Raw genomic sequence first — 14027 nt, forward strand, 5'->3', positions numbered from 1 at the left:
GTTAGTCTTTCAACAAATGATCAAAGCCAGAGAGAGAAGGAGGAAGCAGTCTCAATCCGATATCACACTAGGGACGGGAGAATTTTAGGCTTCACATGGTAGGAAATTAGAAACAGGTTGGAGCCCAAAAGGGAGTGAACTTCTTCTGTACAGAGAGAGTTGGCAACCATGTCTTGGCAATATGATGACTTAAAATAAATATTAAATTATTGGTCAAGAGGAGCTCACTGAAATATAAACCAATGATAATTCCTTGCACCCTTAATTATGGTTAAGTTACTCACACACCTCTAAAATACGCATTTAATTCTTTCTTCACTATTCTTCAGATTTGATCTAACTGGATATCGGATTGTTCAGAGCTTTATCTTTGCCCTGGAGGAGGTCAACAGAAACAGAAGCCTTCTGCCAAATCTTACCCTGGGGTTCTCCATTCAAGACTCGTGTGACTCCATATCAATGTCCATTCAGACCACCATACATCTCTTGACCCAACAGAAAGAACCGATCCCCAACTTCTGCTGCAGGACCCAACCTCCACTGGTTGCTGTGGTAGGAGAAGATTTTTCCATGCAGTCAATCCCCATGGCCACAATTCTGGGGCTTTACAAGTTCCCCCAGGTGAGCAACACCCAGTATATGTTGCCTTCCTTGTCCTCTACAACTGCCTACCTGACACCAGTATCATTTGCCATGTCAGGCAAAAGGAGGAGTGGCTATGTCCTACAAGAGCACCCAGAGTGCTTAGATACAAATGCCCTTATAAGAAGAATATTATAAAAGGTAGGTGAAGGTTGAAACTCATTGCAATAGTCAAAGGCATTTCCACCCATAAAACTGTGGTTTACACATGGAAATGAGGCCTTAGAAAAGATCGCCTCATATCTGCATATCTGCGAATACACACATACTTTTTTCTACACAGAACAATGGTTTTTTTGGACATAGCATCTGAGCAGGGTTAGAGCTCATGCAATATATGCACATAAAACTGGCCAGAAAAAGCAGACACACAAACAAAAGGTACAGGTTTGTGAGTGTATTTTTTTCTGACTCTATTCTCAAAACGGGTAAAATGCAGCCAGAAGCAAATAATGAAAACAGAAAACTATTTTTGGTGGCAAGAAACCATTTTATCTTTTTATTTTTGAGACCAGCCTTGAAATGATAAAAAAAAATGGGGCTTAGTGGGTTGGAGTGGGATTCTAAACCTCAGACAGACCCCTCAGTGTGATTTCTTTTACCTTCAGAGAAGGAGAGCAAATTCCAGTCCCAGTAGTTTTCCAGGTAAACTCTTTAAAAAAATTGCCCCCTTAAATCTCCTCTCAAAGTGCTTTAGATATTGCACCGTTTTGGTGACCCTTCTCTGGATTGCATCGGATCTGTCGATCAGCTTTTGAAGGTGCAGCCTCCAAAACTGAATATAATATTCTAGGTGAGGTCTCACCAAATCACAGAGGCGTCATCACCTCCATTTTGAGATATGGAAGCGGTGGGGCGGGTACTACCGGGGATCGTTGATGGACAATTTGGACCCTCACTAGGGGTAGGATAATCCAGAAGGGGATCAAAGGGAGACAACTGAAGAAACACAGGATGGGTGAGCGGGTTGAGGGGGGAAAGGGGAATTAAGACCCATCACCTTTTAGGTTTATTTTCTTTAAAATCAATCAATCAAAACAAAATAAATCGTAACCCTGAAACAAACAAACAAAAAAAAGAAACAAAACACTTTTCAGTTTATTCCCCTCCTGATAATACCTCTCCCTATGCCCCTGTAGCGTACCTCTGGGTCAGTCCACCACCTTGACACTGTGATCACCTCGCTCACCCTTTTTCCTGTTCGGTGCATATCAGCACATCTCCCACCATGGTGTATTGCTCCCATGGATTTCTTTTTCCCGAAATGCAGGATTTTGCACTTTTGTAAACTGAATCCTAGCCTTCAAGTATGTGACTGCTCCTCAAGATTTCTTAGCTCTTTAATATTTTCTCCTTTATCAGGAACATCCATTCTTAATATCATCTACAAAAAGACAAGCTTTTCCTACAACCCTACTGCAAGACTCCCTTATGAACATATTCAATAGAATTGGCCCGAGGACAAATCCCTGAGGTAGTCCAATAATATCCCTTCTATCCTTAAATGAATTATATTTATATACACAATTCTAATAAATTATCAAATATCAAATCTATATTTCCAGATCAGCCATGGCTCATCCGTAGTTGCACTGAGTGACAAGATTCGGTTCCCTTCCTTCCTGAGGACCACACCTAGTGATGACTTTCAGGCCTATGGCATCGCCAGGCTGGTGGCTCACTTTGGCTGGACCTGGGTCGGAATCATGGCTGAGGACAGTGACTATGGGCACCAGGGGAGCCAGATCTTGAAACAGGAACTGGAGAAGGCCAGGATCTGCATTGAGTTCCTCGTAGCCCTGCCCACCTTCTCTGCAAAGGAAAAGACCAACCGTATAGTGGAAATGATTGAGAATTCCACAGCAAAAGCCATTATTGTCTTCTCTAGCGATAGCAGTCTGTATCCCGTCATGCTAGAGATTGCCAGAAAGAATAGCACAGGGCGCATCTGGATAGCTAGTGATGGATGGTCCACCACATCCAAATTTTCTGGGAAAATGTTTTTGAGAACGTGTGAGGGATTCCTGGGATTTTCTGTCCGTCGAGGATTCATACCAGGTTTTAGAGAACATCTCATTCAACTCCATCCCACCAAGAACCCCACAGATGTTTTTATTAAAACTTTCTGGGAGAAGGCATTTGATTGCAAGTGGCCTGCCCTTGGCATTAACCAGACAGGAATTGAGGCATATACCAAATGGAGCATGTCCAGGTTCTGCACAGGCAAGGAAAGCCTACGTGAGTTAAACATCTCCTTCCTGGATATGAGTGACTTAAGTGCCAGTTATAATGCTTATAATGCTGTGTACAGCATTGCACATGCATTGCATAACTTCAGCTCCTGCCAGCCAGGGCAGGGACCTTTTGAAAATGGGTCATGTGGAGGCATCCAGGATTTTGAACCATGGCAGGTATGACGAATTTCTCGCCTACAAGATTCTGTCATGATAAAGCTATCCCATACATGTTCAAATAAAGACAGTTTTGCTTGGGTGATATCCTCATAGGAAGATTTTAACCAGGTGACAGTCATTTACTTCAGTGAGAATCTCTCTTAAATATCTATTATACCATATTATTCACCTCAGTAGATTGCAATGGCATTTGCCCCTTAACTATCTCTTCCCTACATCATCCACCTTCAGAGACTTCAAGAGCTTACCTGACTTAAAATCCTCTTACACATCATCATTCACCTCTGTATATTTTAATGGTATCAGTCTCCTGGAACATCAGATATGCCAGACTGAGGCAGATCAAAGATCCATCAAGTCCAGCATCGTGTCTCCGACAGTGGCCAATCCCAGTCACAAGTAACCATCAGATCTTAAAGAATATATCCATTCCCAGGGATGAGCAGTGGCTTTATCAAATCTGCCTGGTTAATAATGGTTTATGGACTTTTCTCAATAACAATGTAAACCACCATCAGAGGAAAAATGCTATAAATAGGTAGAATCCACCTATATATTTCCGAGCTAAGGGCCCTCATCAATTATATTGTTGACTCAGAAGACCTTCATACATGGAATCGGGTGCTTTTTATTCATTGCAATTCTTCATTATAATCATTGGTCTCTCTGAGCCCGTTATTCAGCAGCTATCCTGCTGAAAAAGTAAGCTGAGCTGCTGAATGTATCCAGTTAATTAAAGTTAATCAGATAAGTTTATCCTGCTCAATAGCAGGGTTGTTTCAGGGTTACGATTTATTTTGTTTTGTTTCATTTATTTTAAAGAAAAAAAACTTAAAGGTGATGGGTCTTAATCCCCCTTTTCCCCCTCAACCCGCTCACCCATCCTGTGTTTCTTCAGTTGTCTCCCTTTGATCCCCTTCTGGATTATCCTACCTCTGTCCCACGCACCACTAAGCCAGCTAACTACTTAGGCAGATAAGTAGTTATCCAGCTAAGTTGTGTTGAATATTGGGCCTTCTAGTTTTAAATATTTGAATGCACTTAAAAACAGTATTTATCCGTGCTTAATATTATTCTTCCTCCTCCTGACATGGTCCTGAGTTTGGAAAGCTTCAAACACATCTGTTTCAGGAGAATTTAAATTAATCAGGTAGTCAGCCTGGCCTTGTATCCCACATCCGCTGAAGCAGATGCTTTTGAAGTTTTTGAAATTCGGGCGTAGCATTCGAAATATTTAAAAATAGAGAGACGGATGATTCTAATGAGGAGTTGCAGTGAATGAAAAGCACCCGATTCCATGTATGAAGCTCTCCTGATTCAACAATAGTTAATAAGGGTCCTTAGCTTGGAAATGCATGCGTGGATTCTAGTTATTTATAGCTTGGCCCTCCAGGAACTTGTCCAAGCCCTTTTAAAAGCCGCTATGCTTAAATGCCTTAACCACATCCTCCAGGAACAAATTCCACAACTTGATCGTGCGTTGAGAGAAAAAGTACTTTCTCTGATTTGTTTTGAATCTGCTACAAGTTAGCTTAAAGGAGTGTCCCCTAGTGCTGGTCCTATTTAAATGGCAATCAACCATCACCTATTTTCTTGCTCCACCCCACTAATTTATTTATTTATTTTTATTTAAGATTTTTATATACCGGCATTCATGATACAATCACATCATGCTGGTTTACATATAAACAGGGGTGTACAATAAACAACTAAGTAACCTGGAAGTGTAGAAGGAGGCAGTTACAAATAACAAGCATGATAGAACTAGGAGAAGAGAAATAAAGGAGAGGATAACAATAGCTGTAGGCAATTACATTAGCTATAACATTAGCTATAGATATTTACAAGGAGAAGAGGTTGACCTGGCTGGATAACGTATGTTTGATGGTGTGAGAGATTAATTGGAGTCCGGGAATGCTTGTTTAAACAGCCAGGTCTTAAGTCTTTTCCTGAAGGTTGGGAGGCTAGGTTCTTGTCTGAGGTCAGGGGGGATGGAGTTCCATAAAGAGGGGCCGGCTGTAGAGAAGGCCTGGTCTCTTAAGGTAATATGTCTGGTGGTTTTGGCAGGGGGTACCTGGAGAGATCCTCTGAATACGTCTCTTGTTGGTCTTGAGGAATTATATATTCGGAAAGGGACTTGTAGGTCGAGTGGGGTATGTTGATGGATGGTTTTGTATATAATGGAAAGAGATTTGTAGAGGATTCTGAAGTGAATTGGCAACCAGTGTAGTTCTTTTAAGATTGGAGTGATGTGGTCCCTTCTCCTGGAGTTTGTCAGTAGTCGTGCGGCAGCATTTTGTACCATCTGAAGGTGCTTGGTGTAGGAGGAAGGGAGACCCAGAAAGATAGAGTTACAGTAATCTATCTTTGAGAAAATGATTGCTTGTAGAATTGTTCTGAAATCCTGAGTGTGGAAGAGCGGTTTTATTCTTTTCAGTACTTGGAGTTTGTGGAAACATTCTTTGGTAGTTCTGTTGATGGAAGCTTTCAGGTTCATCCGGTTGTCAATTAGCACTCCAAGGTCTCTCACTTGTGAGGTTGTAGGGATAGCTGGAAGATTAGAGATGGAGTTGCTGTTATCTGGGGAAATGAGCAAAAGTTCGGTCTTGGAGGAATTTAAAACTAGGTTTAGGTTGGAGAGGAGGTGTTTGATTTCATGGAGACAATTTTCCCAGTGATCCAGTGTTTTCGTGTAAGACTCTTTAATGGGTATCAAGATCTGGATAATGATTTTATAATGATTTTATAAATCTAATGATTTTATAAATCTCTCAGTCGTCTCTTCTCCAAGCTAAAGGTCCCAACCTGTTCAGCGTAGGGGAACCGATCCATCCTCTTATCATTTTTGTTGCCCTTGTTTATGCCTTTTCTAGTTCTGCTTTATGTTTTTGGGTTTTGGTTTTTTTTACACGAGGGCAACCAGAACTGCACACAGTACTCAAGGTGTTCTTGCAAGACAAAGGCATTAGGATATTTTCCCTTTCCTTTCCAAATCCTTCCTAATATTCGATTTGCTTATTTTCACAGCCAACACACACTGAGTGGAGGGTCCCAATGTATTGTCCACCAGGGACTCCAAGATCTTTTTCCTGGGTGGTGACGTGTAGAGCCCCTTTTGGTTCCCTACCAGTTCAGGATTAAACTAATTCTGTGGTTGAAAATCTTGGAAGAAGGTGAGTGCAACAAGTATTACTGAGTCTGTCATGAGAAAGAGAGAATTGAAAGAAAACTACCGGAGAGGTTGGACTGATTGCGCACTCAAATCCTTAACTTTATGGGTGGGCAACATACAACTGCCCTTACCATAGGAAAGGAGAGTAAATATAAACTGCAAGAACTTGAATGATTGGCTTTTACATCCTTTAATAAGTTAAAGGACTGAAGAAGTCACAAATACATTAAGGAACTTAATTGTAATGTAGACATGAAAGTACATCTGTAAGGGTCATTTCATCATTGCACATCAAGTATCGTTGGAGACAAAATTAGCTTTCAGTGTGTCTCCTAACACATAGATAAGTCGGAAGTCATCACTGCTACATAAAAGAACTTTATTCTGGGAGATAAGTACATGCAATGCACAGAGCCTAGAATACTTGTCTTCCCCCTGCTCAGGGAATCCTGACCACTCAGACCTGACAACATCATGGGAGGATGTAAAGTGAAACCCGTGTGTGAGATATGGCCTCTGGGACCTTATATCTGGGTCTCCCCGCCTGGTGGTTACACACAGAACCCAGCATTGTGTACCTATATTTAGGATTATTTTTTCCTTATGCTGCATACCTGGTCCTGCCCCAGGAGAAGCGCCACAGGCATCATCGCGGCAACCTTGAGTCCCTGCCATCGGACTGCTTGGGGCTTATAAAGTGCGGCATGCAGCAGCGCACCACCACCAGTGCGCCTAAGCCGCGTGACAAAGGGACGTCCTACTTTTTTCTTGAAATTCCTCTGCAAATGTCTGATAGAATTTCAGGGAAATACATTTAGATTTCAGGAACCTGTTCATTTCGAAACTTTCATTTCAGATAAAACTTCATGAATGCTTTGAGTTCTAATCTACATAGTATCAGGAATGTTTGCTACTGCTTCCATTATGTGGACTTGTTCATTTGAAGATGGGTTGTTAATTGTAAGTTTTTTCCTTTGTATTAATACTTGAAATGTTTTCTTTTACATCATGTAATATTGATTAAAACTGAATAAATATAAATTTAAACAAAAATGTTCCTTATGCGTATGACTTTGTCCACATTAAATTTTGTCTGCTATTTAGATGCCAAGTCCTCGGGTCTCACAATATCCTTCTGCAGTCCCTTATAATCTGCTCATGTTTTAACTTTCAATAAATTTGTGTCATCTGCAAACCTCACTCTTGGCCCCCTTTTTGCCATATCATTAATGTAAATGTTAAACAGACCCAGTCAGAGCACAGATCCCTAGGGATCTCCACTATTTCCCTAGGGCTCTCCTCTCTCAAGAGGGACTTTGTCAAATGCCTTCTGAAAATCCAGACATGCTATATCGACCAACTCGCCCTTATCCACATAAGACTAAACAGTTTACAGCTCTTTAGCTTGGAGAAAAGACGAATGACAGGGGATATGATTGAGATTTATACACTCGTGGAGTGGAACAAGTAAATAGGGAACAGTTATTTACCCTTTCAACAACTCTAGGACTAGGGGATGATCCATGAAACTAGCAACCAGTGGATTTAAAACAAATCGTAGGAAGTTTTTTTTCACTCAGCGCACAATCAAGCTATGGAATCTGTTGCCAGAGGATGTGGTCAAGGCAACTAACACAGTGGGGTTCAAAAGAGGTTTTGAACAAGTTCCTAAAGGAAAAGTCCATAACCAGTTATCATCTATAGACTTGGGAGAGCCAGCACGTATCTCTGCGAGTGAAATAGATTGACTATTTGGGATCTGCTGGGTAGTTGTGACCCGGGTTGGCCACTGTAAGAGATAAGATGCTGGGCTCGATGTGACCTTGTTCTGACCCAGGATGCCACTTTTTATGTTTATTAACTCCTTCAATAAAAACCTCATAGATTGGTAACGCAAATCTTTCCTTTCCTGGATACATGTTGTTTCTTCCCTATAAAGCCACCATAATATTTACCTCCAGAGAACTCCATGTTATCACGCTCATACATATCTCTTCCCCTTGCCACCCAGCTCCATAGATCTCAATGGATTCACTCCCTAATCAGAATTTATTAGACACAACTGGTGAAAGACATTAACATCTCATTCATTAGTGCACGCTCCAGCTCTTCTTATTAATAATACAGTCCCAATGTTCTCACTATAGATATTATGTTTGATCCCTAGAACAGGTCACCCAATGACGTTGGTCAAACTTCCGTTCATACTGCTCCATGTTCACAATAAGAAATAATATTTTAACTGGTAACGATGTCTCCTTCTGTCTTCAGCTTCTGCATTATATATGGAAAACTCGTTACAGAAACAGCAATGGAGAAGAGGTGTTTTATGATGCCAATGGAAACCCTCCCGGAATTTATGACATTCTCAACATGCAGCTGACCCCTGAGCAGACGGTTAAGTTTGTGGAGGTTGGCATCTATGATTCCAGAAACCTTCCGGGAAAGGAGCTCATTATAAACGAAAGTGCTATTGTGTGGAACGAGGGTCAATCAAAGGTGGGAAGCTTCTTCAAAGAGTTATGTGCTGAATCTAAGGGAACATCCCTAAAGCAGCGATATTTGGGAAGTACATATATATCTTTTGGGCCAGGGATGTGTGTGTCTCTGCTAGACCACAGTGTCAAATAGAGCTATACTAAAATTAATCTTGCTGCTAATACAGCTCACTGAGGGCTTGAAGCTAAGTGCTGTTATATGTGAAAAAGAAAAGGATTATTTATTTATTTATTTATTTTTATTTATTAGTTTTGTTTGTTATTTTATTTTATTTTATTGTAAACCGCTTTGACCAATATTTTATTGTAAAAATGGTACTATATAAATAATTTTAAATAAATAAATTGTGATGAATTGCAGGAGGACCTTGTAAGACTGGAAGATTGGGCTTCCAAATGGCAGATGAAATTTAATGTGGACAAGTGCAAAGTGCATATAGGGAAAAATAACCCTTGCTGTACCACCCAGGAAAGAGATCTAGGCATCATAGTGATTAATACATTGAAATCGTCAGCCCAGTGTGCTGTGGCAATCAAAAAAGCGAACAGAATGTTAGGAATTATTAGGAAGGGAATGGTTAATAAAACGGAAAGTGTCATAATGCCACTGTATTGCTCCATGATGAGACCACACCTTGAATACTGTGTACAATTCTGGTCACCGCATCTCAAAAAGGATATAGTTGCATTGGAGAAAGTGCAGAGAAGGGTGACCAAAATGATAAGGAGCATGGAACAGCTGCCCTATGAGGAAAGGCTAAGGAGGTTAGGGCTGTTCAGTTTGGAGAAGAGACGGCTGAGGGGGGATATAATAGAGGTCTACAAAATCATGAAAGGACTTGAACAAGTTAATGTAAATCAGTTATTTACTCTCTCAGATAATAGAAGGACTAGGGGGCATTTCATGAAGTTAGCAAGTAGTTCATTTAAAACAAATCAAAGAAAATTCTTTTTCACTCAGCACATAGTTAAGCTCTGGAATTCATTGCCAGAGGATGTGGTTAAGGTAGTTAGTGTACCTGGGTTTAAAAAAGGTTTGGATAAGTTCCTAGCGGAAAAATCCATAAATTGCTATTAATTAACAAGCAATAGTAGCTTGAGATTTATTTAATGTTGAGTACTTGCCAGGTACGTGACTTGGATTGGCCACTGTTGGAAACAGGATACTGAGCTTGATGGACCCTTGCTCTGACCCAGTATGGCAAGTTCTTATGTTCTTATGTTTTTACACTAATAGAGAGAAGAAATCTAATTATACCAGTGTCCCAAATTCTCCTAACACCAGCTACTACCAAATTCCCAATCAGTCACCCTTATTCGCAAGAGAAGTTTCCAAATGAACAGGATCAAGAAAAATAAACTTATTCTTCTGAAATGTTCTCAGGCATTTACCAGGAAATGTAAAAAAGAATGTGGCTCCTAAAGGCACAAAAAACCTGCTTTCTTCTAGGCTGAATATTCCTGGAAACATCAGGGAAAACTTGCACTCTCTGACTACAAAAAAGAAATTCTTTCTTTTTAAAGTACTTTTGGAGCACAAGATTCTTATCTTGTTCTAAACTAAAGGTAACTTTCAGAGTGGCTCTAATAGGTATACTGGGCCGGATTTTAAGATTTGCGCGCGGGCGTAGATTTGTGCGCGCAACTTGGCGGGGTCGGCAGGCACAAGGGGGTGCACACTTGTGCACCTTGCGCGCTCCGAGCGGTGCAGCCTTCCTCCGTTCGCTCCGCCCCCCCCCCCCCACCTTCCCCTCCCTTCTCCTACCTAACCCGCCCCCCAGCCCTACCTAAGCCTCCAGACACAGCGGCAAATGGCCGCTATGCCTGGAGGCTCCGGACCTGCTCCCGGACCGCCCCCGCCCACTCCCCGTCCCCTTTTTCAAGCCCCAGGACATGTGCGCGTCGACGGGCCTATGCACGGTATGTTACGCGCGTAACCCTTTTAAAATCCGCCCCATTATCTACAGATGCTTCTAAAAGAGATGTTAAATTAGGACTATCAGCCTGCAAGACATCCATAGTATCTTCAGAGCCTTGATCTTCCTTTTTATATCAAGGTACATCATACACTTTAGAAATCAATATTTCTTTAACAATAGAGATCTTCAAAATTTCCCACATATATTTTTTTAATTATTCATAAACAGCTTGAAGGTTTGGAAAACGCTATGAGGGTTAAGAATTTTCCTTTTTTTGAATTTCCCAGTCTCTAGGTTACTTTCAGCTCATGAGTTGTTTAAAAAATGGTTGAAGAGGGTTAACTGACGAGTCAGTTGGATGTTTAGACTGATGGGTGGATTACGATAGCTAGAGTAGAAATGTTTTATTGCTCTTTCCTCATTTTTTGAAGTTTCTATTTTTTTTCTAGATCCCTCAGTCTGTGTGCACTGAGACTTGCCCTCCAGGATACAGAAAGATAACAGAGGAAGGAAAGCCTCTTTGTTGCTTTAAGTGTGTCATCTGCTCTGAAGGAGAGATTTCCAACCAAAGTGGTGAGAAAGATTTAAAACTTCACAAAGTAGAAACTGACATTTCCCTTGCCCCAAACAAGCTTAACCTAATGTTTTAGTATTAACCATATAACACTGTAACTAGATATAGCATTGTGCTAAGTCACATGGTGAGAAGTCACAGTTGCCATGAAGATCAGTTGAGTGGGTTGCCAACAGCATAGCCAAAGCAGAACAGTAGTGTTGTGTGAAGTCATTTGCCGTGCTTGCCAATACAATGGACTCCAGTGAAGTACCTAAGCTGCTTAAAGAACTTCAAATCTAAGAACACAAAGGGAGGCACACTTAGGGCCGGATTTTATAAATTAGCGCGAGCGCGTACTTTTGTTCGCGCACCAGGCGCGAACAAGAGTACGCTTTAATAGATACGCGCGTAGCCGCGCGTATCCATTAAAATCCGGGGTCGGCGCGCGCAAGGCTGCCCAAAATCGGCAGCCTGCGCGTGCCAAGCCGCGCAGCCTGCCTCCGTTCCCTCTGAGGCCGCTCCAAAATCGGAGCGGTTTCGGAGGGAACTTTCCTTCCACCCCCCCCCCCCCGCACCTTCCCTTCCCTTCCCCTACCTAACCCCCCCCCTACCTTTGTCGGCAAAGTTACGCCTGCTGGAAGCAGGCGTAACTTTGCACACGCCGGCCGGCTGCCCCGCTCCATGTTCCGGTCCCGGGGGCTGGTCCGGAGGCTGTGGCCACGCCCCTGGGCTGAAACCACGCCCGCGGCACCGCCCCCTAAACGCCGCGTCACTCGCAACACGCCCCCGAAATGCCGCATCATTCCCGGCACGCCCCCGACACGCCCCTCCATGCAAGCCCCGCGTCTCGGGGCTTGCGCGCGCCGCCGAGCCTATGCAAAATAGGCTCGGCACGCGCAGGGGGGGGTTGGGGTAGGTTTTCGGGGGGTACGCGCGTATCCCTTTGAAAATCTACCCATTAGGCATGAAGACCACATATGCAAAATAAATATGGACCAGCCCAAATTTTCAAATCAGATTTAAGGCAGTAAGCCAGCAGTGAAAATGAGGGGGACTATGCGTACATTGGTGCTGCATAAGTGAACAAATTTATGCCTGCTAGGGAGCAGGTGTAAATGTGTATGCATACATTCATGTGTGTACTTTCCAAAAATGGAAGTACACATGTAAATGATTTGCCTACCCCAACTCCACCCCCAGGAATGCCTCTTTGCAGTATTTTTAAAAGTTGACAATGGATCTCCTCCGTGTGTACTTTTATGTATACAAACCCTTGGTCAATTTTCAAAAGCCCATTTACGCACCTAAAACTAGATTTTATGCATGTAAATGCTCTTGAAAATTCACCCCTAGGAATGACAATTTCTAGTGTATGCACTATTACCATTCACTCATGAAATTTAAAGTATATCCTCATACACAGTACCTTTCAAATTTAGTTTTACCGAAATATCTTTATCCACAGATTCCACCGAGTGCTGGAAGTGTCTTGAAGACTACTGGCCTGACGAACAAAAGGAAAAATGTATGAAGAAATCACTAGAGTTCCTCTCTTATGAAGAGCCTTTAGGTGCCATACTGGCAGTGTCATCTGTGGTCACAGCTGCGATCTCAGTGGCTATCCTGGTGATTTTCATCAAGTACCGGCACACCCCCATTGTCAGAGCCAACAACCGGGAGCTCAGCTTTCTTCTGCTGATCTCCTTTGTTTTCTGTGGCCTTTGCTCACTGATCTTCATTGGCCATCCTGCGCACATAACCTGCTTAGTCAGGCAAGTGGCTTTCGGCATCATTTTTACTCTTTGTGTCTCTTGCATCTTGGCAAAGACCATCATGGTGGTCATCGCATTCAAGGCCACCAAGCCCAACAGTAGTCTGAAGCGATGGGTAGGACCTCAGCTCGCCAACTCAATTATCATTTCCTCAACATCTGTTCAAGTTGTTCTCTGTGCTCTTTGGCTATCTATATCACCTCCTTTCCTACAAATGAACAAAACTTTCCAGAAAGGTTCAATTACTGTAGAATGCAGTGAAGGCTCAGCCATGGCTTTCTGGTGCATGCTAGGATACATGGGTTTTTTGGCCAGTGTCAGTTTTGTAGTAGCCTTTCTGTCAAGGAAGCTTCCTGACAGCTTTAATGAGGCTAAATTCATAACCTTCAGCATGCTGATCTTTATTAGTGTTTGGCTGTCCTTCATCCCAGCGTACCTGAGCACACATGGCAAACACATGGTTGCTGTTGAGATCTTCACCATTTTGTCTTCCAGCATTGGATTAATGGCATGCATATTCCTCCCCAAGTGCTATATTATTTTATTCAGGCCAAATATGAATACTAGGGAATATCTATTGAATAGAACAGTCAGTAACAAAAAAATGAAATAAGTTAAACTCTTTTACTACAATAATCCAGACTAGATTCTTCCATAATTATGGTCATCAAGGGCTCTTCTCTGAGTTCTCATTATTAGGCAACAAATGGACAGCTTCTGCCTTCCACTTTCCATGGTGATGTTGATTGCCAGAGTCTCCAGTGACCTCTTCCTTGTCAAGGCCATTTCCTCAATCTTTATTCTCCTTGAACCACAGTATCTTCTCCCCTTAGCACCATTGATCACCGTATACACCTGGATACTCTATCTTCATTTGGATTTTAGGACACCAGCATGTCTTGGTTCTCTTATCTTTTCCCATCTCATTTTTAAGGTGTAACCCCTGTCCACCAGCGAGTAGCACACTGATGAGAGTGGTGAGGCAGCTAGTCACCCCATACTCCCCAGGTTCTATTCTGGCAGAGGGAAAAGAAAAAAAGTCTTTTAAGGCACT

General features: G+C 42.2%; 1 protein-coding gene across 1 annotated transcript; it reads left to right on the plus strand.

The window, feature by feature from the left end:
- The first annotated feature begins 342 nt into the window (after window positions 1–342).
- Window positions 343–13586, plus strand: LOC115080279 (extracellular calcium-sensing receptor-like). Its single transcript, XM_029584430.1, has 5 exons — window positions 343–621; window positions 2208–3053; window positions 8500–8727; window positions 11095–11218; window positions 12667–13586. The coding sequence occupies exons 1-5, from the start codon at window positions 460–462 to the stop codon at window positions 13584–13586; spliced, it is 2280 nt and encodes a 759-aa protein (XP_029440290.1). The 5' UTR covers window positions 343–459.
- The last annotated feature ends 441 nt before the right edge of the window (window positions 13587–14027 follow it).

This window comes from Rhinatrema bivittatum, chromosome 19 (assembly GCF_901001135.1).
Source record: "Rhinatrema bivittatum chromosome 19, aRhiBiv1.1, whole genome shotgun sequence".
In the NCBI taxonomy this organism is placed as follows: Eukaryota; Metazoa; Chordata; class Amphibia; order Gymnophiona; family Rhinatrematidae; genus Rhinatrema; species Rhinatrema bivittatum.

Excerpts from the sequence above, each read along its gene's own strand:
- LOC115080279 (XM_029584430.1), top strand. The coding sequence starts at position 460 with ATGTCCATTCAGACCACCATACATCTCTTGACCCAACAGAAAGAACCG. Across the intron at positions 8,728-11,094 it reads GGAACGAGGGTCAATCAAAG|ATCCCTCAGTCTGTGTGCAC; the intron begins GTGGGAAGCTTC and ends TTTTTTTTCTAG. Across the intron at positions 11,219-12,666 it reads AGAGATTTCCAACCAAAGTG|ATTCCACCGAGTGCTGGAAG; the intron begins GTGAGAAAGATT and ends CTTTATCCACAG.